Source organism: Brassica oleracea, chromosome C4 (assembly GCF_000695525.1).
Source record: "Brassica oleracea var. oleracea cultivar TO1000 chromosome C4, BOL, whole genome shotgun sequence".
NCBI lineage: Eukaryota > Viridiplantae > Streptophyta > Magnoliopsida > Brassicales > Brassicaceae > Brassica > Brassica oleracea.
The window spans coordinates 22,654,595-22,678,032 of record NC_027751.1 but is presented as its reverse complement, the minus strand read 5'-3'; the positions used below and the strand labels follow the sequence as shown (position 1 = coordinate 22,678,032).

The window sequence follows — 23,438 nt, the reverse complement described above, 5'->3', positions numbered from 1 at the left end:
AAATTGTTGTGCTTGCGGGATATTTGTGACTGGTTGATTATAAGATATTGCAGCGGTTTAATAATAAATTACCCATATTAACATATTATAACGTTATAAAAATATTAAAAACATACTATTGTAATAAATTATAATAATTATCAATATAATGTGATTAATAAAAATATTATGTTTATTTATAAAAAATTTAAATTAGTTGAAAGTTATAATTTTAATAAATTTTTTCTGAAGATTTATATTAAAACTTTTAAAAAAATATTTTATTTTGTTTTATATATGTGTATATCTTTATATATGTGTGTATATATAAATAATTTTATATTTATTTTTCCACCCGCAATCGCAAACGCTAGCTGGAACCATCTTTTGATTTTAAGAGGTTCAGAGCGGTTTGGAGCGATTTGTAGTGGTTTGTATGATTGTTTCGAAACGCTGTTAACCGATATCAACCGCAAAAGCTCCGTTTGCGGGTCATAGCGGGAAAACCAGTCTGGCCATTAGTGGTTGTTATGTTTTTTGCACACAAACGTCAAAATCGCAGCCGAGAAAACTTATCAAACCAGAATTTTATTTTTTCGAAGAACATACTTCCAAATGTAACTTAATTTATTAATTAACCCAAAGGCTACGAGTTGTTGGTAACTTAGAGCATTTTCAAGAGAAATTCTATAACTTTGAATATAAAGTTTTTTGCTCTCTAAATTTTTTTTTCAAAACTTCAAATTAGTTTTAAGGAAAAAGACTTCATATTTAAAGTTTCACTATTCAAAACTCTAAATTTAAAATTTTATCTATTGTTTTTTTACATTTTGGTCTTTATAATTAATTACACATCATATTTATAATTCTTAAGTATTTTTTCCTTTATCGTTTTAATCTTTAAAACTTTTGTATATCATAAATATTCCAAATTTGTTTTTATAAATTCAAATCTTACACTTAAAATTAAATAAAAATATTAAAATAAGATTTATAATATTTGAAAACTAGAATTAGACAACAAGAATGTTACAAAAGAAATTTAATAAAAAAACTTTTAAAAAGATACACAAAGACATAATTATTGCACAAATTTAAATATTATAACAACACCAATAGTTTAGTCAAAAAAGCTGAAGCCAAATCTTGGCATCCTCTCACTTTCACATCTGACAACTCCGGAGCAAATGAGATAGAAGAAATAAATAAAATCAACCATGTATACTATGAAACTGAGTATCGAACAAAATGGTGCCGGGCTAATTCAAAACACGTCCCTTCCTTTCTCTATGCGAGGAAGTTCACTAGAGGAGCCGCAATGCGTCTTTTTAGTGAAGGATTAGTAGAATCATCAACTGAAACAACAACAACCTCTTGAATGCAATTACCCAAAGGTAAAAAAGTTACAAAACTAGGAAAGACAGAAACCCAAAACTGACACCAGAAAGGGTTTAACTTAGAGCATACACAAATGGAGCATACGCAAATGAAGTATACAGATTACAAGATAATAGATTAATTAATCAGTGGTTTAGTATAAACCGCTGGCGTTATGTATTTCTTTTTTTTTGGTATTTTATATGTATTTTTAATAAACCGGAAATTCATGGGCTTCTTATACAAAATTTATAATACAAATGTTTCGGAAACCAGTTTGATGGGTCTAGGGATTAATTTATTTAGTAGGAGTTGTTATGTTTCTTTGTACACAAACGTCAAAATCACAGTCGAGAAAACTTATCAAACCATGAAATGTACTTTTTCGGGGAAAATACTTCCAAAAGTAACTTAATTTATTAAGTACATCAAAGGCTACAAGTTGTTGGTAGCTTAGAGCATTTCAAAGAGAAATTCTATAACTTCAAATATAGAGTTTTTTGCTCTCCAAAAAATTCTTTCCAAACTTTAAATTAGTTTTAAGGAAAAAAACTTCATATTTAAAGTTTCACTATTCAAAACTCCAAATTTAAAGTTTTATCTTTTTCTTACATTTTGGTCTTTATAATTAAAGCACAAGTCACTATACCAATAATATTTTGACATGTGGCATGTTTAAAAATTATTAAAAATAAAAATATCTAAAGCAAAACAGTTTATTTCTTCTCTGCAAAATGAAAAAAAAAAGAGAAAAATTGTTTTAACCGCCTCGACCGTAACATCCATGATCTCCACCTCTTCCTACATCATCTCAAATAAATGAACGCTAGAATCACTTCTACAACAGATCCATTTATAAAATTATTTAAACAGTTAAAGTTCTTGCACAAAGTAACCGATGCTTTTGTCTCTTCTACAAACTGATTTTGGTATCGATGACATCATATCTTCTTTCTTTTTTTGGGTGTAAATCTTCTTTCTTTTTCTTATCTCAAGTCTTCTTTTCTCTTACAAAAGACAAATATTCAATCTGATGGTGGTTGTAAACTTTTAGAAGTTGGAGTAACGATCGATATTGTGTGCAAAATGATTTTGGAAAAGATTAAGGGACTTATAGATGGCTTTCATAAATTCCCAGACATTGGTTGGTGGTGCAAGCGGCTTCATATTATGATCGTTTTTTCTATCAACTTCATATTATGATCGTTTAGCAAATGAATAAGTGATAAAGTTTAATTATAAACATTTAATTATTTTTCAGCTGTGCAGTTTTGAATTCCTTTTAGTTTTTATTTTCTTTGCATAGGAATCACTGTTACAACATCTTCACGGGATGAGCTTCTTCCTCGAACCAAAGCTGTTCACGGCTGAAATCATGGTCAAGAAGTTGGGAACACCATTTCAGCTCCTCCAGATTGGAACCGAAGAAGAACGAGATGAAAAGCCATCACAGAAAATCAAAAGAGGTTGAACAAAAAATATATTTGAAGAGAAGAAGAGACTACAAACTTTTATTTTTGGCTTAAAGAATAGACTTCAAACTTACAAAAATATGCTATGCGTAAATAGGGAAAAACAAGTTATGTTCTCAACGACGGTTGAAGAGTATGGATACGGAGACTCTCGATTCATGTGATGCTCAGTTTTGTTAAATAGGTAAGATACAACTTTTTAACCATTCAAGGGAGTATAAGATAACTTTAACTAATGAATTTTTCTCTTTAAATTTCAATTAATGTTGAAAACATTTTATGCTCGACAAATTCTTAAACAATTTGTACAACCCTAAATGACTAAATTTGGAACAGTATCGTGGGCTTAAGTTGGAGTTTATACAAAATTTATAATACAAATGTTTCGGAAACCAGTTTGATGGGTCTAGGGATTAGTTTATTTAGTAGGAGTTGTTATGTTTCTTTGTACACAAACGTCAAAATCACAGCCGAGAAAACTTATCAAACCATGAAATGTAATTTTTCGGGGAACATACTTCCAAAAGTAACTTAATTTATTAAGTACATCAAAGGCTACAAGTTGTTGGTAACTTAGAGCATTTCAAAGAAAAATTCTATAACTTCAAATATAAAGTTTTTTGCTCTCCAAAAAATTCTTTCCAAATTTCAAATTAGTTTTAAGGAAAAAAACTTCATATTTAAAGTTTCACTATTCAAAACTCTAAATTTAAAGTTTTATCTTTTTCTTACATTTTGGTCTTTATAATTAATCACACATCATATTTATAATTCTTAAGTATTTTTTCCTTTATCGTTTTAATCTTTAAAACTTTTGTATATCATAAATATTTCAAATTTGTTTTTATAAATTCAAATCTTACCCTTAAAATTAAATAAAAATATAAAAATAAGATTTATAATATTTTAAAACTACAATTAAACAACAAGAATGTTACAAAAAAATTTGATAAAAAAAACTTTTTAAAAAGATACACAAAGACATAATTATTGCACAAATTTAAATATTACAACAACACTAATAGTTTAGCCAAAAAAGCTGAAGCCAAATCTTGGCATTTTCTCACTTTCACATCTGACAACTCCGGAGCAAAGGAGATAGAAGAAATAAATAAAATCAACAATGTATACTATGAAACCGAGTATCAAACAGAATGGTGGCGGGCTAATTCAAAACCCGTTCCTAATTTCTTAGGGTATAACTTAGAACATACACAAATGGAGCATAAGCAAATGAGGCATACAGATTACAAGATAGTACATTAATTAATCAGTGGTTTAGTATAAACAGCAGGCGTTATGTAATTCCTTTTTTGGTATTTTATATGTATTTTAAATAAACCGGCAATTCATGGGCTTCTTATACAAAATTAATAATACAAATGTTCCAGGAAACCATTTTGATGGGTCTAGGGATTAGTTTATTTAGTAGGAGTTGTTATGTTTCTTTGTACACAAACGTCAAAATTGCAGCCGAGAAAACTTATCAAACCATGAATTGTACATTTTCGGAGAACATACTTCCAAAAGTAACTTAATTTATTAAGTACATCAAAGGCTACACGTTCTTAATTTATTAAGTACATCAAAGGCTACATGTTGTTGGTAACTTAGAGCATTTCAAAGAGATATTCTATAACTTCAAATATAGAGTTTTTTGCTCTCCAATTTTTTTTTTTAAACTTCAAATTTAGAGTTTTATAGAAAAAACTTCATATTTGAAATTTCACTACTCAAAACTCCAAATTTAAAGTTTATCTTTTTCTTTACATTTTGGTCTTTATAATTAATTATACATCATATTTATAACTCTTAAGTATTTTCTCAGTTATCGTTTTAATATTTAAAACATTTGTATATCATAAATATTTCAAATTTATTTTTATAAATTCAAATTTTACAAATAAAGATATTAAAATAAGATTTATAATATTTGAAAACTAGAATAAGACAACAAGAATATTACAAAAGAATTTTAATAAAAAAAACTTTTTAATTAAAAGATACACGAAGACATAATTTTTGCACAAATTTAAACATTACAACAACACTAATAATTTAGCCAAAAAAAGCTGAAGCCAAATCTTGGATCCTCTCACTTTCACATCTGAGAACTCCGGAGCAAAGGAGATAGAAGAAATAAATAAAATCAACAATGTATACTATGAAACCGAGTATTAAACCGAGTTCACAACCCGTTCCTAATTTCTTAGGGTTTAACTTAGAGCATACACAAATGGAGCATAAGCAAATGAAGCTTACAGATTACAAGATAGTACATTAATTAATCAGTGGTTTAGTATAATCAGCAGGCGTTATGTAATTCCTTTTTTGGTATTTTATATGTATTTTAAATAAACCGGCAATTCATGGGCTTCTTATACAAAATTTATAATACAAATGTTCCGGGAAACCATTTTGATGGGTCTAGGGATTATTTTATTTAGTAGGAGTTGTTATGTTTCTTTGTACACAAACGTCAAAATTGCAGCAGAGAAAACTTATCAAACCATGAATTGTACTTTTTCGGAGAACATACTTCCAAAAGTAACTTAATTTATTAAGTACATCAAAGGCTACAAGTTGTTGGTAACTTAGAGTATTTCAAAGAGAAATTCCATAACATCAAATATAGAGTTTTTTGCTCTCCCATTTTTTTTTAAACTTCAAATTTAGAGTTTTATAGAAAAAACTTCATATTTGAAGTTTCATACTCAAAACTCCAAATTTGAAGTTTATCTTTTTCTTTACATTTTGGTCTTTATAATTAATTATACATCATATTTATAACTCTTAAGTATTTTCTCAGTTATCGTTTTAATATTTAAAACATTTGTATATCATAAATATTTCAAATTTATTTTTATAAATTCAAATTTTACAAATAAAGATATTAAAATAAGATTTATAATATTTAAAAACTAGAATTTGACAACAAGAATATTACAAATTAAAATATTACAAAAAAACTAATAGTTTAGCCAAAAAAGAAGCTGAAGCCAAATCTTGGCATCCTCTCACTTTCACATCTGACAACTCCGGAGCAAAGGAGATAGAAGAAGTAAAGAAAATCAACCATGTATACTATGAAACTGAGTATCGAACAGAATGGTGCCGGGCTAATTCAAAACATGTCCCTTGCTTTCTCTTTGCGAGGAAGTTCCCTAGAGGAGCCGCGATGCCTCTTTTGAGTGAAGGGTTCGTAGAATCATAAAATGATACAACAACAACATCTTGAATGCAAAACACAAAGGTAAAAAATTTACATAACTAAGAAAGACAGAAACCCAAAACTGACACCAGAAAGGGTTTAACTTAGAGCAAACACAAATGGATCATACGAAAAAGAAGCATACAGATTACAAGATAATACATTAATTAATCAGTGGTTTAGTATAACCGCATGCGTAATGTATTTCTTTTTTTGGTATTTTATATGTATCCCTTCTCTTATATATATATTAATGCACAAGTCACTTGGTTAATCAAATACTGACACATGACATAATTTTACAAAAAACAAAATGTCAATTGAAAAATTTTTTTTACTGTAACCGAAAAAAAATACCGAATCCCTTGATTTTCTGTTATATCTACCACTTTCAAAATATTGAAATAAAACAATTGTTTTTTTTTTCTGAGCAACAAGCAAACAATTATTATCCTTAATTCAACAATTTATATCCCTATATTTGCTAGCACGATCTCAAACAGTTTTAACTTTTAACTCTTTTTTTAACACCAAAAATAAAAACAGTTTTAACTCTTATATACTTGCAAGGAACTAATTTCATTTTCCATCTCTCTTTTTTTTTTTATCATCGTTCTTCTTCATCTTTCCTTATGTGTGTTTGAGTGTAGCAGAAAAAAATACAAAACTTTCTGCCTAGCCTTCATTCATATTTATTATTTGTTTCCACCCCAATTTAACACTCTAATCTTCTTTTTTTGCATGATTTAGGTTAGAGATGGTATTTAAGATATCCATGCTTCAAAACTTCATTCTTCAAAAAATAAAACTCAGAGCTTTGTCAACAATTTTTAAAACTGTAAGTATTCTGAATCCACTATGGAGTCTGTGTATAAAGTAATATTTAGAAATCTGTTTATTGTTGTTTGACTATTCACAACTTTATTTAATGTGTGATATTTTAAAAAATGGACCACCTAGAAAGTTACTTTTCATTTATTTCTTAATAAAATTTTGACATCATTATTCAATCACTTCATATATTATCGATATAATAACTACTTTCATATAAGATCGGAAGGAAGCAATTAGTGTGTATATTTAAGAATCTTGACTGTGCGTTTCAATTATCTGAAAACACATGTAAACTAAACATATAATATATTATTTAATCTGCCAAAAAAAATATTAAAAACATAAACAATGTCATTCATATTCTACAAGATTGATTCTCTATTAAACTCAATGCATATGGAGTCCTAAGATCATTATTTATATTCCTCAAGACTATAATATAATTACTAAATAATATTTTTATTATTTATAACTTAAGTTGAAAAAAATACATATAAATTTTAATATGTTAAATAAGAAATCATTTGAAATTTGTTTAAGAAAGTATATATTAGTTCGTGAAATAATTAAATAGAAATCTCATAAGATAGATATATAATACTAAGAACCAACAAAAATACTTGTGGTGGATTAAAATAATAATTGAATAGACAAAAATGTAAATAATAAAATAAGTGTGTTTGAAAAATTAATATAAACATTTAATATATATACATAAAGGTGAAAAAACAGCTGCGCGGTTGCGCGGGTTAAGGTCTAGTATATTTCTTATAATATATCATATTTAATTATTTTACAGATCTGTTTATGAGTTAATTATTGTATACAAATTGACTATTTTATTCATGTTTTTTGTCTTATCTTTAAAGTTCGAAGTTGGTTTGGACTGTACAGGAATATGAAAGAGGTGGAATCTCAAAGTGCAAGTTCAAATTTTCTTTCACTACAAGAAAAATTGGTTTTATTAGCACACGAAAAATGCTATATAACGATAGTATAGCGGTTTTTGAAGCGCTGTATCATCGCCCGTCATAGTAGGTAAAGGACTTTACATAGCGGAATTTAGCGGTGCTATCTTTTCGTCCATTAAGATAGCGCTTTTTATTCTGCAATTAAATATGTTTTAATAGCGAGTCATTAATGCTATTACTTCTTTTATTAACAGTGTTTTCCTATTGTTATGGTTAAAACTATTATAGCAGTTAGATAGGTGCTATATATTTTATATATCTGTTTATATTAATAGCATTTTCCGTTTATTATGGTTAAAACTACTATAGCAGTTACGAATTTGCTATATATATTATTTATATTTTTATATATTATTATTATTTTCATATATATATATATATATATATTTATTTATTTATTTATTTTTATATGCTCGAATTACTGAATTTTAAAACAGAAAATAAATTTCATTTAACCTTCAAAGATTCCACAAACATCCAAACTCTACATAAGTTTCATACTACATACTTCACATAAAAGCTAAAGAAGAGTCTTAGATATAAACTATCTTATCATTTGGCCAAGCCACAGTGCTTCCTACTGCATCACCTATATATTCGATTTCAGAGTTTGGCCTCCACACTCGTGCCGCATCGAACTCGGAAACCTCTTCCCAGAACTTCGTAGCATTGCGACCTAAAGGGACAAAATGCACCTTCTCTGCTGGATCAATTGAGAACACCCGACCTAAAGCAATCCTTTGTCCTAAGCCATGACAGTCCAAGAGAGCGCACTTCTGTTTACCACCTTTGTTGCTGCTACCAATGCTTTGACTACCACTCTAAAACCAAAATGACAAACAATTTAATCACATTATCATCACCGACAACCTACCAATTTGACGACATTACAATATCTAAATTCTCAGATTTCACAAACTAACCTGATTGGATTTCCTGTTTGATTCAGCAGGTGATTGTGGTTGAGGAAGTTTTAGCTTATCTAGAGGCCAAGCAATTGTCCCATGTACTGCATCACCCATCTTTATCATTTCAGGCGTTGGTCTCCATAAAAATGCATCAGGCTTAAAAACCATTTCCACTCTAAGAACTCCAGCATTCGGGCCCAGGGGAATTTTGTTGACCAGTTCACTAGGTTCAGTAGTCAATAGTCAACAATACACCCTCATCAATCAACTCTTCATCTATTTTCCAGTAATCAAATATTTGAACTTTCTCTAAAGATGCAGCTATAGCCTGAATCATGCATAGTATATATACAAATTTCATCAGTATATAAAGTTATTATCAAAGAACAGAAAACATATAATGTTTACCTCTGATCCGTCGGTGTTACTCTTTTTTGATAAGTCAATAGCATCGTCCAAGATGAGCTTCTCAGATGGCCATGCAATTTTGACTCCAACAGCCTGACTAAGCGATGCACAAGTTGTAGTTGGTCTCCATATAGGTGCTGTTACGACTGAAACAGACTTCACTACAACAGCAGCCGCATTAGGACCCGGTGGAATTCGACCAATCTTATGTGGGTTCATCAGAGTAGAATTCTCCTTCAGCAACAACCAAATCATCATTCGAGATCCAATCCAGTATCTGGCACCTTATTCCTCCCTAGCTCACATCGCTTAACTCAGAAGTAGAATCATATCCGCCTTTTTGCTAACCCAATAAGGAAACAAAACTTTTAAAATCTTAAAGACCACAAAATCTATAATAATTATCAACAGCAATAAGGAGTTACCTTTTTACCAGCTAAGTCCTTAACCACATTTTGCAAATCTTCAACCTTGTTGATTAGATCTGCTTGAGTAGCTTCAAGCTTCTGGACATGTGAATCTCTAACATGTAAGAATGCCAACTTGGTGGCAGTAACTCCTCGTCCCATCCCCCTAACTCTTCCTGGTTTATATTTTCCTAGAATCTGGGAGACATCTTCACCAATATTATCTGCTGAACTTGAGTCCATTTCACTGTCAATTCTCTTTATCTTCTCCTACAATCATAAATTCAACAATATATGTAAAATTAACTTTAGAAGGCATCATAATATGACTGTTGACATTTAATCTTACTATGGTATCTGCGAATTCTTCATGCACTGGTCTTCCATCAGAATGCGTATGACCAGCAACCCAAACCTTAGTTCTAGTTACTTGCTTAGGATCTGAAGTGTTTTTTTTCTACAAGTTAAATTAAAATCTTGTCAAGAGATTTGTTTCTAATTAACACATATCTTGCGTTATATACGAAAAACATACCATCTCATATGCAAGCCGAATCATGCCTTTACGGCTAGTGGTATGAGGAATTTGACCCTTCCTGAGTTCCCTGTACTTATCACTTTGTTCCTACTGATAACCAAGAACAATTACAAATTAATCCTACTTACATACCCAAATTTATTCTACGTAAGACACAGATGATATTACCTGAAAAGCTGAAGTATATCTTCCTTTCACCTAATTGTTTCAAGATGTAGCAGATTGTATGTTGCTGGGTTTCATCTTCTGTAGTTGAGCCTTGTTTTTTTGTAGCTCTAACCATGGAAGAAAGTCTAGATTTAGAGGCCCTCCACAAACAACCCATCTGCTTGAACACTACATCCTTTTGTCATTCTTCTGTCAAGTTGAATCTTCCCTGCAACACATATCAAAATTCAATGCGTATTCATTTATATCACTGTAAGATAGAGTTGACAAAATCACCTGTATTTCCTCCCACAAAGCATCTTTTGTTTTCTCTTCTAGATGTCTCCAGTCATCTAGCAGTACAGACACATGCTCTCTGACAAGAGGACCAAGGAAGGAGGATAATGTCACTGATCCACGACCAACATGCTCTCCTATAGCATTAAACTCGACCTCTACCTTGTCCTCTATATGTGTTGCGACTTTTTGCATTTTTGTTGGACCTCTTGTCTTCTTCACTTGGTTATCTGACTGTTGAGTCTGTGTCTCAGATGGAGTGCTGACTCCGTTTATTGAAGGAGGTTGAGTTTCATCATCTTTACCTTCTTCTTCTACTGGTGGTTCAGTGTCATCGTCTTTATCTTCTTCTTCTTCTGGTGGTTCAGTCTCATCGTCTTTATCTTCTTCTTCTTCTGGTGGTTCAGTCTCATCGTCTTTATCTTCTTCTTCTTCTGGTGGTTCAGTCTCATCGTCTTTATCTTCTTCTTCTTCTGGTGGTTCAGTCTCATCGTCTTTATCTTCTTCTTCTTCTGGTGGTTCAGTCTCATCGTCTTTATCTTCTTCTTCTTCTGGTGGTTCAGTCTCATCGTCTTTATCTTCTTCTTCTTCTGGTGGTTCAGTCTCATCGTCTTTATCTTCTTCTTCTTCTGGTGGTTCAGTCTCATCGTCTTTATCTTCTTCTTCTTCTGGTGGTTCAGTCTCATCGTCTTTATCTTCTTCTTCTTCTGGTGGTTCAGTCTCATCGTCTTTATCTTCTTCTTCTTCTGGTGGTTCAGTCTCATCGTCTTTATCTTCTTCTTCTTCTTCTTCTGGTTCTGCATCTTGTTCGACTTCTTCAGAACCGGTAAGCTCGACATCTTCCATTTCTTCAGCTGGTGACTGTAATTCTGCATTAACCTTTGGACCATTCTTCTTAGGTTTCTTCGCAGTTAAAGACACTTGTGGACTAACATCAAGGCCAGCTTGGCGCTTACTGCGACGCGCCTTCTCAGTAACAGCTTTGGAAGTCATTGTACCAGCTTACCTGAAACAACAACAAACTATCATTACTCATATATAAAAACACCCTCACAATCATTCCTAACACAAAAACTCTCATCATCAGATGCTTGATCTCCAGTATCTTCTTCATGCTCAACTGTTACGGGTGCAGAACTAACTTCCTCTTCAGTCTCTAACTCATGGTATCCTCTAGGTGGTGCTCTCATAACAACATACCAAGGTGAGCTGTCATCTTCTCTAGAGTAGAAGACTTGTTTAGCTTGAGAAGGCAATTAGGGATCTAACAGTAAATAATCACACATCAATATTGTTGATTATGTAAACGTAAGTTATGAGACTTAAATAAGTAAATCATACCTTCTCTTTTATCCAGTTTGAAAACCTATCTGTATGGCATTTCCATAAGACAGTTCCATTTCTTGCGCATTTTGCATCAGTAGCGGAAGCTGTCGGAAAATAAAGGTTCCTGCAAACGAGTATGCAACACCGATTCAATTAAACATGCAATAACCCTAAATCAGTTATAGAGAAGAGATAAATCGATTTTCAATCGATTAGGATAGAAAAGAGATGAAACCCGAGTTCACCTTCGATGGAATCGGAAAGGATTTCAATCAAAGGGGATTTCAATAAGAGTTAATCCACGTTGAGTAATCGTTGGAGCTGAGGAATTGAGAATGAAAATTCGAGTGAAAGAGATTGAGGTCGAGTCTATCGAGCAAATGGAGGCAAAGTGTTCGATGGAGAGTGAAGAACAAAGAGAGAGAGGGAAGAACGAAACCCTACTAATTTGGGATTAATTTTGGATTCTAATTGGGTTTTAGGAGCCAAATTATTTCTAAGTGTCGCGGTCATTACCGCGTAATCAAGCATAACACTTTTATTTTTAATCTGCCATATTAATTAAGCGTCTTCTTTCAAACCATACGCTTAATTATGATTTTTCAACTCGAAACTGTAACATAACGTTTGGAAATATACAACCGCTATCTTTAAAACACGAGTATAACTAACATAGCACAATCGAAAAAAACGTTATTCCGGTCTGCTATTAAAACCCATTTTTCTTGTAGTGTTTAAATGTGTTTTCTATTATTATTAGTTGAGCATTTATCTCTCTATTGTGTTCGAGATATCAAAATTAAGAATAAATATTTTCAATACAATTTAATGTTTTTAGTAATTTATTTTAACTTCATTTTTATTATATTAAAACTAAATAGATTTATATTATAATAAAGATTTTTTTTACAAATCAAATGCGAATAAAACTAAATGGATCACATTTAGTGACTTTTAAATATATTTTTATGCCGACAAATCAAATCTGAATTTCCATCGAGAGAACGAGTTCTTTGCGATTTCCAAGATGTAAAGTTACGATGGTGTCTCCGATCGAGACGAAACAAGCGTCGGTTCGATCCGATCACAGAAGAGGGAGCTACGAGAATGGGATGAAGGCAGCATGTTCGGTCCAACTAGCCACATGGGCGAGTTGGACGGCTTGTCCGGTCCAACTCGCCAAATGGACGAGTTGGACGGCTTTGGTCGGTCCAATTCGCCAAAAGGGCAAATTGGACAGCTTGCTCGGTCCAACTTGCCAAATGGACGAGTTGGACGGCTTGCTCGGTCCAATTCTCCCATTTGGTGGGTTGGACGTTGGTGTATCGTTGTCCGGGATCCGTTGTCTGAGGCCTCGAGCGACCTTTCTTGAAGATTTATCTTCTGGATTCCTTTCGGACTTGTTACAAAACTTGACTTAATTCTTCCGCTTCTCTATTCTTTTGAGAATTATCTTTTCTTTTTTCGAAGAAGACGTTTCTAGGGAAGTTTCTGACTTTGATTTCGTCGTAACCGATTTTTACCCAACAGTTATCATCGAAATACTCTTTTACCTTCTCACCTGGTATAACCTCTCCTCGAGGATTTGGTGGTCTTGGAGGATGATCAGGAATCCACGGGTCTGTCCACATATTAACTAAAGTTCCATCTCCAACTATAAACTTCATTCCTTTGGCAAGGAGATCACATCCATCTAAGATAGATTTCCAAGTGTATGAAGCTTTCTTTCTGAGCTTTACATTCAAGATATCCTCAGCAGCAAAATACCTAGCCTTCAGTATTCGTGCCATTAAGCAATTTAGGTTTTGCATAATTCTCAAGACTTGTTTCCTAAGCAAAGCTTGATTAAAAATCTCAAAATATTTAAATCCAATCCCTCCTTTGCGTTTAGGAAAGCTAATAATGTTCAAAGAATACCAAAGTAGCCATTTCTTATCACAAGATCCCCACCATAACCTTGCTAAAGTCGCATTAATCTCAGCACATACCTCTTTTGGTAATAAAATATGTTCATGGAAAATATTGGCATAGATAACACAATAGCTTTGAGTAATACTTCCTTTCCTCCATTAGACAAGTATCTATGTTTCCAAATTTGAGTAATCGATTTTACCTTATCAACAATATAGGCGAACAACTCACTCTTCTTGTTCCCCCACATGATCAGGCAGACCAGATACTTGCCTATTCCTCCATCATTATGAATTCCCAACAACCTTCTCATCTTCGTCTTAACCGTGTTGTTGACCTTTGTTCCAAATGTAATAGATGATTTGTTGAAATTTGATGGCCTGGCCTGAAACTGTCTCATAGATCCCAAAGATGTTTTTCAGTTTTCTTGCTGCCTTCTCATTTGCCAATGAGAAAAATAAAGAATCATCTGTAAAGAGGGGATGGTTGACTGCACGTGCATTGTTAGATATCTTCACTCCAGTGAGTGATCTGTTCATTATGGCTTGAGTCATCAAATGTGAAAGCACTTCAGCACATAAAATGAATATATAGGGTGATAAGGGATCTTCCTGTTGAAGTCAACGAGCTGGCTGATATAAACCTCTGGTGTCCATTCACTAATACTGAATATCTAACCGCAGAAATTAACACAAGTCATAATCCAACCAATCCAACGATTATCAAACCCCATGTGCTTCATTGTCCCTGATAAGAATTTCCATTTCCAACATATCATACGCCTTTGTGATATATGTCTTTACATCCATATACGATGTAGCTTGCCTTTTTCTAACTTTCAGGTTGTGGAAAACTTCATGAACTACAACAATGTTGTCTGAGATCATTCTTCCAGGGATAAAGGCGTTCTGATTCTTTGAGAAGATATTACCCAAATGTTTCTTCAACCGGTTAACTAGGACTTTTGTAATGATCTTGTAAGACACATTACATACTGCAATGGGTCTAAATTCCTTCATACCATTGGGAGGATATACCTTCGGTATAAGGCATATATTATTATGACAAAGTTGCTGGTCTAGTTGTCCTGTTTCAAAGAAAGCACAGACCTCTGTCATAATATCATCTTTAACATCCTCCCAATAGTTGTGATAAAAGACAGCAGTAAATCCGTCTAGACCTGGTGCTTGATGTGCCCCAATATCCATTACTGCCATGCAGACTTCTTCTTTTGTAATCATTCTTGTTATATCCTGATTCATCTCTGGTGTAACCATCTGGTGAAATTTTTGAAATACTTTCACATAGATTGTTGGATCAGTTCCCTATGAAGCATAAAGATCTTGAAAATAGTTAACAACCACTTTCGATATCTCCTTATGCCCTCTATGAATAACACCTTGCTCATCCTGGATAGAGTTAATGGTATTTTTAATTATCTTTCCCTTTGTTACAACATGGAAATACCGTGTATTACGGTCTCCGAATCTCAACCAATTGACTCTACTCTTATGTTTCCAGTATATGCTTGATTTAATGCATCCTTAAGCTTTGTCTTCCGTTCCTGAGGTATAGCAACAGAAGTAACCACTTTATCCAGCATAGCTCTCAAAGTGCCAATTCTTTCTTCTGCATTATTTTGATTATGTCTTTTCCATCTAAATATGTGTTGTCTGCATCTACTGAGCCTCTGGACTAGCGGTATTTGCATAAGTTGACTCTGGACTAGTCCAACTCGGCAAATGGGCGAGTTGGACGGCTTCGGTCGGTCCAACTCTCCCATTAATGGATGAGTTGGACGGCTTGCTCGGTCCAATTCTCCCGTTTGGTGGGTTGGACGTTGGTGTATCGTTGTCCGGGATCTATTGTCTGAGGCTTCGAGCGACCTTTCTTGAAGACTTATCTTGTGGATCCCTTCCGGACTTGTTACGAAACTTGACTTAGTTCTTCCGCTTCTCTATTCTTTTGAGAATTATCTTTTTTGTTTTCGAAGAAGACGTTTCTCGGGAAGTTTCTGACTTTGATTCCGTCGTAACCGATTTTGACCCCAACAGTTATCATCGAAATACTCTTTTACCTTCTCACCTGGTATAACCTCTCCTCGAGCATGTGGTGGTCTTGGAGGATGATCAGGAATCCACTGGTCTGTCCACATATTAACTAAAGTTCCATCTCCAACTATAAACTTCATTCCTTTGGCAAGGAGATCACATCCATCTAAGATAGATTTCCAAGTGTATGAAGCTTTCTTTCTGAGCTTTACATTCAAGATATCCTCTACAGCAAAATACCTAGCCTTCAGTATTCGTGCCATTAAGCAATATAGGTTTTGCATGATTCTTCAGACTTGTTTACTAAGAAAAGCTTGATTAAAAATCTCAAAATAATTAAATCCAAGCCCTCCTTTGCGTTTAGGAAAGCTAATAATGTTCAAAGAATACCAATGTAGCCATTTCTTATCACCAGATCCCCACCATAACCTTGCTAAAGTCGCATTAATCTCAGCACATACCTCTTTTGGTAATCGAAATATGTTCATGGACAATATTGGCAAAGATAACACAATAGCTTTGAATAATACTTCCTTTCCTCCATTAGACAAGTATCTTTGTTTCCAACTTTGAGTAATCGATTTTACCTTATCAACAATATAGGCGAACAACTCACTCTTCTTGTTCCCCACATGATCAGGCAGACCCAGATACTTGCCTATTCCTCCATCATTATGAATTCCCAACAAACTTCTCATCTTCGTCTTAACCGTGTTGTTGACCTTTGTTCCAAATGTAATAGATGATTTGTTGAAATTTGATGGTCTAGCCTGAAACTGCCTCATAGATCCCAAAGATGTTTTTCAGTTTTCTTGCTGCCTTCTCATTTTCCAATGAGAAAAATAAAGAATCATATGCAAAGAGGAGATGGTTGATTGCACGTGCATTGTTAGATATCTTCACTCCAGTGATTGATCTGTTCATGATGGCTTGAGTCATCAAATGTGAAAGCACTTCAGCACATAAAATGAACAGATAGGGTGATAATGGATCTTCCTGTTGAAGTCAACGAGCTGGCTGATATAAACCTCTGGTGTCCATTTACTAATACTGAATATCTAACCGCAGAAACACAAGTCATAATCCAACCAATCCAACTATTATTAAACCCCATGTACTTCATTGTCTCTGATAAGAATTTTCATTTCCAACATATGATACGCCTTTGTGATATATGTCTTTACATCCATATACGATGTAACTTTCCTTTTTCTAACTTTCAGGTTGTGGAAAACTTCATGAACTACAACAATGTTGTATGAGATCATTCTTCCAGGGATAAAGGCGTTCTGCTTCTTTGAGAAGATATTACCCAAAATGTTTCTTCAACCGGTTAACTATGACTTTTGTAATGATCTTGTAAGACATATTACATAGAGCAATGGGTCTAAATTCCTTCATACCATTGGGAGGATATACCTTCGGTATAAGGCATATATTATTATGACAAAGTTGATGGTCTAGTTGTCCTATTTCAAAGAAAGCACAGACCTCCGTCATAATATCATCTTTAACATCCTCCCAATAGTTGTGATAAAAGACCGCAGTAAATCCGTCTAGACTTGGTGCTTGATGTGCCCCAATATCCCTTACTGCCATGCAGACTTCTTCTTTTGTAACCATTATTGTTATATCCTGATTCATCTCTGGTGTAACTCTCTGGGGAAAGTTTTGAAATACTTTCGCATATATTGTTGGATCAGTTCCCTCTGAAGCATAAAGATCTTGAAAATAGTTAACAGCCACTTTCGATATCTCCTTATGTCATATATGAATAACACCTTGCTCATCCTGGATAGAGTTAATGGTATTTTTAATTCTCTTTCCCTTTGTTACAACATGGAAATACTGTGTATTACGGTCTCCGGATCTCAACCAATTGACTATACTCTTCTGTTTCCAATATATGTTTGATTTAATTCATCCTTAAGCTTTGTCTTCTGTTCCTGAGATATAGCAGCAGAAGTAACAGCTTTATCCAGCATAGCTCTCAAAGTGCCAATTCTTTCTTCTACATTATTTTGATTCTGTCTTTTCCATCTAGATATGTGTTGTCTGCATCTATTGAGCCTCTGGACTAGCGGTATCTGCATAAGTTGACTATGTCATGTTCCTCTCCATCCTCTACGAACTGACTCAGTAAAGCCCTCTTTATTTATTATACGGCCATCAAATAAAAATCTCCTAGTAGGTTCCTCTCTGTCTGCAGCAATAAAGGTCACTAATGGCCGATGATCAGACTCTCCAATCTCAACGAACTCAGTCTGGAAAGCAGGAAATAACTCAAACCATCTATTATTAGCCATAGTACGATCCAAAGCACATTGAACTAAATGTGTGCCTCTCTGTCACACCCAAGATAGACGATTACCTATTGATTGAAGATCAGTGAATTCACATATTCTCATCATCTGTCTGAACTCTTGAAAAAAGCCTCTGATCGTAAACGTCCTTCATTTTTCTCATGGTTGCCAAGGATTTCATTAAAGTCTCCCAAAAGAAACCAAGGCTGTTGTCTTCTAGTTAAGCTCAGACGTACTAATTTTATGATGTCTTAAAGACGGAGTAGGGTGTCCATAAACAAAGAAAAAGTTGAAAGACATTCCATTAAAAACAACATTACAATCGATGAGATGAGTTGATTGACTAAGCACGCTTAACTGTACAGACTACATAAAGAAAACAACTAATCCACCTCCTACACCTACAAGTGGTACGACTACTGAACTGGGAAATCCTAACTGAGCTCATACATCACGCACATAATCATCTTGTTGCTTTGTTTCTGATAAACACAAGATGTCCGGGAGATATTTGCGGTTTATCTCCTTCAGGCGTCGAACTGTCAAGTATGTGCCCAATCCTCGACAGTTCCAACAGGCTGACCTCATGGTAGAAGAGGTGGTTTTGGGCCCACCACGCCTCTCACCTTGTCAGACTCAGACATGTCTGTTCCATCACCACTACTCTCTTCGCTATGCTCTACCCCCATTCTTCTTCTTACGCTTGGCACTGTGAGCTCCACTTGTTTCACCCTTCTCAGCTTGAGAAAACTTCATTGTGTTCCCATTAGCGCTTGTCAGCCAAGCTTTCCGCTTTAAACATGCTTTGTCTTCATTAGGCTTGTGGAAACGATGTCTAAACGGATAGGGAGGGGTGTACATCTCATCTCGATTCACATCAGAAGAAAACATAGTCTGCTTTCCTTCTCCACTCCAAAAATAATCATCATCTGCTTCCTCCTCCATCTCCCTGATGTTCCTTTCATACTCTTCCTGCTCTGGATCCTCAGGTTCAGCGTCTGCCTGCACGTTTTTCATCTCTGCCTCCACATTTTGTCCCTCAGCCACATTATTATCAGCAGCTACATCTTCATTTGCATCTTCATTAATCTCCTCAATGATAACACCTTGATTTGGAACGATCTATATGTCAGCATCATCGTCCCCAGTGATCATACCACACGTCTCACAGAATCCGTAAAGTCTCTCGTACTGGAGTCTCAGAAAGGTGTTAACACCTTGTGAGAATTGGAAATTCCTCTGTAACTTAAGAGGATTATTGACATTCCAATTCAACTGTACCCTGACAAATTCCAAACGGCTACCAACCTCCTAAATGTAATCCATTTGGATGTACTCTCCTAGAGCGCGAGCAATGTGAACAATAACCTCTCGGTTCATGATTTGGAGTGGGATTCCTCTTATTTGGATCCATAATGGAATGTAGTTTAACATTTCCATATCCATTAGTGGAGTCCATCCCTGGAGCACGAGCATACAATCCGCAAACGCCCAAGGTCCCCTTCTGATCACCGTGTCCATAGCTTCCTCAGACGGAAACATGAACTAAAATCGTCTGCCTTCAATGATGACTCTTCATCTGACCAAATATTCAAATCCCCAATTTCTTGGCATCAATGCAACAATTTCTCTTAGGTTTTGTTTATGCGGCATTATTGGATGCCCAATCAGAATAAATATGTTCTCTTCTTCGGCTTGACGGACCACTGTTGGTGGCAACACAAAAGAAGCATCTTCAGCACCGAGGCTTATGTCTTGTAATGTTCTCAGAATATTATAAGCCATCGAATTCAGAAAAATGAAAGATCTCCAGAGGCAGTATAAGAGTTTTGATAAGAGAGTTGAAAGGTATGTATAAAAATCCAACCTTCTTTCCTCTGTATATATACATTCAACCCACCGAACTACCTCGAAACCATTTCATCACAATGCCTCTGGTAAACAACGTGGGGATATACAACATCGTGGCCGATTTCTGTGTAGAAATCAACCCTTTGTTATCAATATCATCATCAACCACCCAGATAGTGGCGAGAAATTGAAGAAATTAGAACCGTTTTATTATCGCTTTTTGTCGTATTTCTCATCGCTGTAAGTAGAGACATTTTCTTTATCTATTATATTTTGTCATTTTCTTCCTATAGAATCCTTAACTTCCAAATATTTACCAAAAATGATATTATTATTTAATTTCTTTTTGTTTTTAAATTACCAAAAACCATAAACATCTAAACCATTTTTTTTATTTACAACACTGACACAATCATCAATTTCTTCAACAAACATGACCAACCAATTTAGAGCTTTTAAAGCTCAATTTTAATCTTCTTTTTTTCACTCTACACCAAAAAACTGTTTTCCTATCATTTCCACTCCAATTTAATCTACTCTCATAAGTCATAAATTATTTTCAAAAATGAAACTTTCATTTGGTGATTCTTCACTACGAAACATCAAACCTTCTTTTATTTTGCTGATATTAAAAGTATAGAAGTCTGGAAATGAGCTTACATAGAAAAATGTAACTTTTACATAATATTCAGATCCTTGTAGTGACAGTGGATTTCTCAATATGCCTATGCTTATCGGTAGACTTACTATGTAGTCCGCTTGTCAATACACAAGTTAGTTTTGCAATTGACCAATTTGGTTTTTGTACACCGCAAACTTCACAAGAAGTATACGCCCTTACCTTTGAAAAAGAATTGGTAGACTTACAGAAAAATCTACATATATAAGGTTAGTTTTGCATTTAGCCAATTTTTTGATTTTTCATAGCATACTTTAGATGAAGTCTGTATATAACAGATTTCACATGAAGTTTTCTGTATTATATAATTTTTAGATCTGAAAATATGTACATTTAGAAAAAATTGAAAATAGATTTAAATTTGAAAAACACTTCTAATTATATTTTTGAGGAAAAATAGTTGCAAAGAAAAATAGAGTTTAATGTATAACTACAATATTTGAATATAAACATAAAATACACATTTAACAACTAAAATTTTCAGTATTACATTTTTCAAGGAAGAGATGGAAAACCATATAAGAAATAACTGCAAAATAATATAAAATTGTGATAAAATATAATACAAAAATAAAATCATATTTTAGTAGATTTCCAATGAAATCTGCTAAAAACTTAAGGTTTAGTAGACTTAAAAAGAAGTCTACTAGCCTTAACTTTTAAATATACTTCATCAAAATTAAAATGTATCGGATAATTTTCAGATTTAATATGCACATTTAAAAAACGTGAAATTAGCTTCAAATCGTAAAACCTTCAAATATAAAATCTAGAAGCTAAAATATCAAAAACATAGAGTTTTTGTCTATAATTTTACTTGAATATAAATACAAAATAAACATTTTAAATTTATAGGTCTAAATCTTTCATTTTTAGGAGGATGAGATGAAAAATAAAATAAAATTATGAGAAAAACATACGAGAAAAACATAAGAAAAGAAAAAAATTCTAAAATCATATTTAGTAGACTTTATCAGAAGTTAGAAGTCTACTTAAAAATAATAATTTAGAAGTCTACTATAACGAATAATTTTCAGATATGAAAATATGTACATTTAAAAAATTTAAAAATAGCTTCAAATCTGAAAAAGTCAAATATATAACTTGTAAGGTAAAATAGCAGCAAACCAAAAACATAGAGTTTTAATCTATAACTTTACTTGAATATAAACACAAAAATATGAATTTAAAATCTATAGATCTTACATTTATGGGAGGAGATGATGAAAACCATGGAAGAGAATACATATAAAAGAAGATAAAATTATGAGAAAAATAAGAAAAAAATATTTAAAATCAGAGTTTAGTAGACTTTTTATGAAGTATGATTAAATTTCAATTCTTTCTCACAAGTGAATTGAAGGCTACTAGCCTTAAATTTTAACTAGAAGTCTACTGTATCGTATATTTCATATATGAAAATTGTTAGATTTAGAAAACATTATTTTTTAATATGAAAAACTTCAAAAATAGAATTTATATGATAAAATAGTAACAAAATATACACTTAGAGTTTAAATCTATAACCTTATTTGGATATAAACACAAAATACACATTGAAATTATATAAATCTTTATCTTACATTTTTGAAAGGGAAATATGAAATACCTACAAAAACAAGATAATATTGTAAGAAAGACATGAGAAAAATTAAGAAATTAAAATAAAGTTTTTCTTCAAATTAAAAGAGAATGGTGAGAGAATTGAGAGAGTTGGGAAAATGGCCAATTCTTCCATGAACTAACAACTCCCGGGTTTTTAACACACGAACTTTGATGCCAAGCCGAAACCCGCACGAACAACTTTATTTTTTGAATTACATACACGAACTTTTGATTTTAACCTAATTGCCGCAAACCGCAAACGGTGTTATGTTAGCCGTCAACAGCTTTAATCTCTCATTTAAATCTGGTTAAATAAAGATGAGAACGACGTTATATTGCTTTTCCTCTTAACTTAGGGATTAAATCATTATTAAGATTTAGGACAGCATAGCTTTCACGACGACATAGCAAAAAGGAATTATCATCATGAGATGAGACTTCCATATTTCAATTTACTTTTAGGAGATAATAAAATCATAGAAATAAAAAAAATCATAGAATTCAGTACAGAGAAGACGGCTTACAGCATATGCATCATTGGTTCCTTGTGGAATATAGAAAGACATTATTCAAGTTCTCCGATTCAATATATTCAACTTCCACGGTAGCTTTCTCTCTCACAGGTTTCTCTGTTTCTGCAACAAGAGAGCTTGGGAATGGTTTATCTTCAGATTTTCCATTCATAGACAAACCACAACACATAATTGCCACAAAACAAAATAGATCATACCAGAAAAGCATTAAAATCCAAAAGACAGCACATAAAAACCTTAAAACGATCCAAAATAAGCCATAAGTCAATTTGAAATACTGTTGCAAACTGCAGAAAATTGCAGGTTCTCTTCATGCTTCTCTTGTTCTGTTTTTGGTCTTGTTCAAAGAAAAGAAAACAGATGAATGTTTGTGTGTAGAACGTATGAGTGAGAGGTGGTAGTAGATAGAGAAAGATGAAGTAGGGAACTGATTTCTTACTTGCTTGCTTTACACAACAATGGCCATTACATATTTATACAGAGAACAGAACACTCTCGATCTTTCTCCATATAGCCTTATTATTAACTTAGACTTAGGATTACTCTACACACTTTTGACTTATATTTAGACAACTGCAACACAAAGACTTTTTCACACCAAAACAACAGTTACCTTGACTTATTACTCTT

General features: G+C 33.1%; 1 protein-coding gene and 2 long non-coding RNA genes across 3 annotated transcripts; all 3 read right to left on the bottom strand.

The window, feature by feature from the left end:
* Window positions 1-8,377: 8,377 nt before the first annotated feature.
* On the bottom strand, window positions 8,378-9,379 carry LOC106338405. Its single transcript, XM_013777388.1, has 4 exons — window positions 9,161-9,379; window positions 9,006-9,080; window positions 8,768-8,908; window positions 8,378-8,665 (listed from the first exon to the last, which is right to left on the bottom strand). The coding sequence occupies exons 1-4, from the start codon at window positions 9,377-9,379 to the stop codon at window positions 8,378-8,380; spliced, it is 723 nt and encodes a 240-aa protein (XP_013632842.1).
* Window positions 9,380-9,803: 424 nt separating this feature from the next.
* On the bottom strand, window positions 9,804-10,896 carry LOC106341526. Its single transcript, XR_001269665.1, has 5 exons — window positions 10,550-10,896; window positions 10,274-10,481; window positions 10,103-10,192; window positions 9,917-10,024; window positions 9,804-9,837 (listed from the first exon to the last, which is right to left on the bottom strand). It is a non-coding gene; the product is annotated as an uncharacterized LOC106341526 (long non-coding RNA).
* A 1,018-nt stretch (window positions 10,897-11,914) lies between these two features.
* Window positions 11,915-23,226, bottom strand: LOC106341424. The gene is made up of 3 exons (XR_001269646.1): window positions 23,006-23,226; window positions 22,800-22,910; window positions 11,915-11,999 (listed from the first exon to the last, which is right to left on the bottom strand). It is a non-coding gene; the product is annotated as an uncharacterized LOC106341424 (long non-coding RNA).
* Window positions 23,227-23,438: the final 212 nt, after the last annotated feature.

Coding starts and splice junctions, on each gene's coding strand:
- LOC106338405 (XM_013777388.1), bottom strand. CDS start 9,379: ATGAACCCACATAAGATTGGTCGAATTCCACCGGGTCCTAATGCGGCT. Junction 8,909..9,005: donor AAGAGTTGATTGATGAGGGT/GTATTGTTGACT, acceptor ATGGTTTTTAAG/CCTGATGCATTTTTATGGAG. Junction 8,666..8,767: donor CAAACAGGAAATCCAATCAG/GTTAGTTTGTGA, acceptor TTTTGGTTTTAG/AGTGGTAGTCAAAGCATTGG.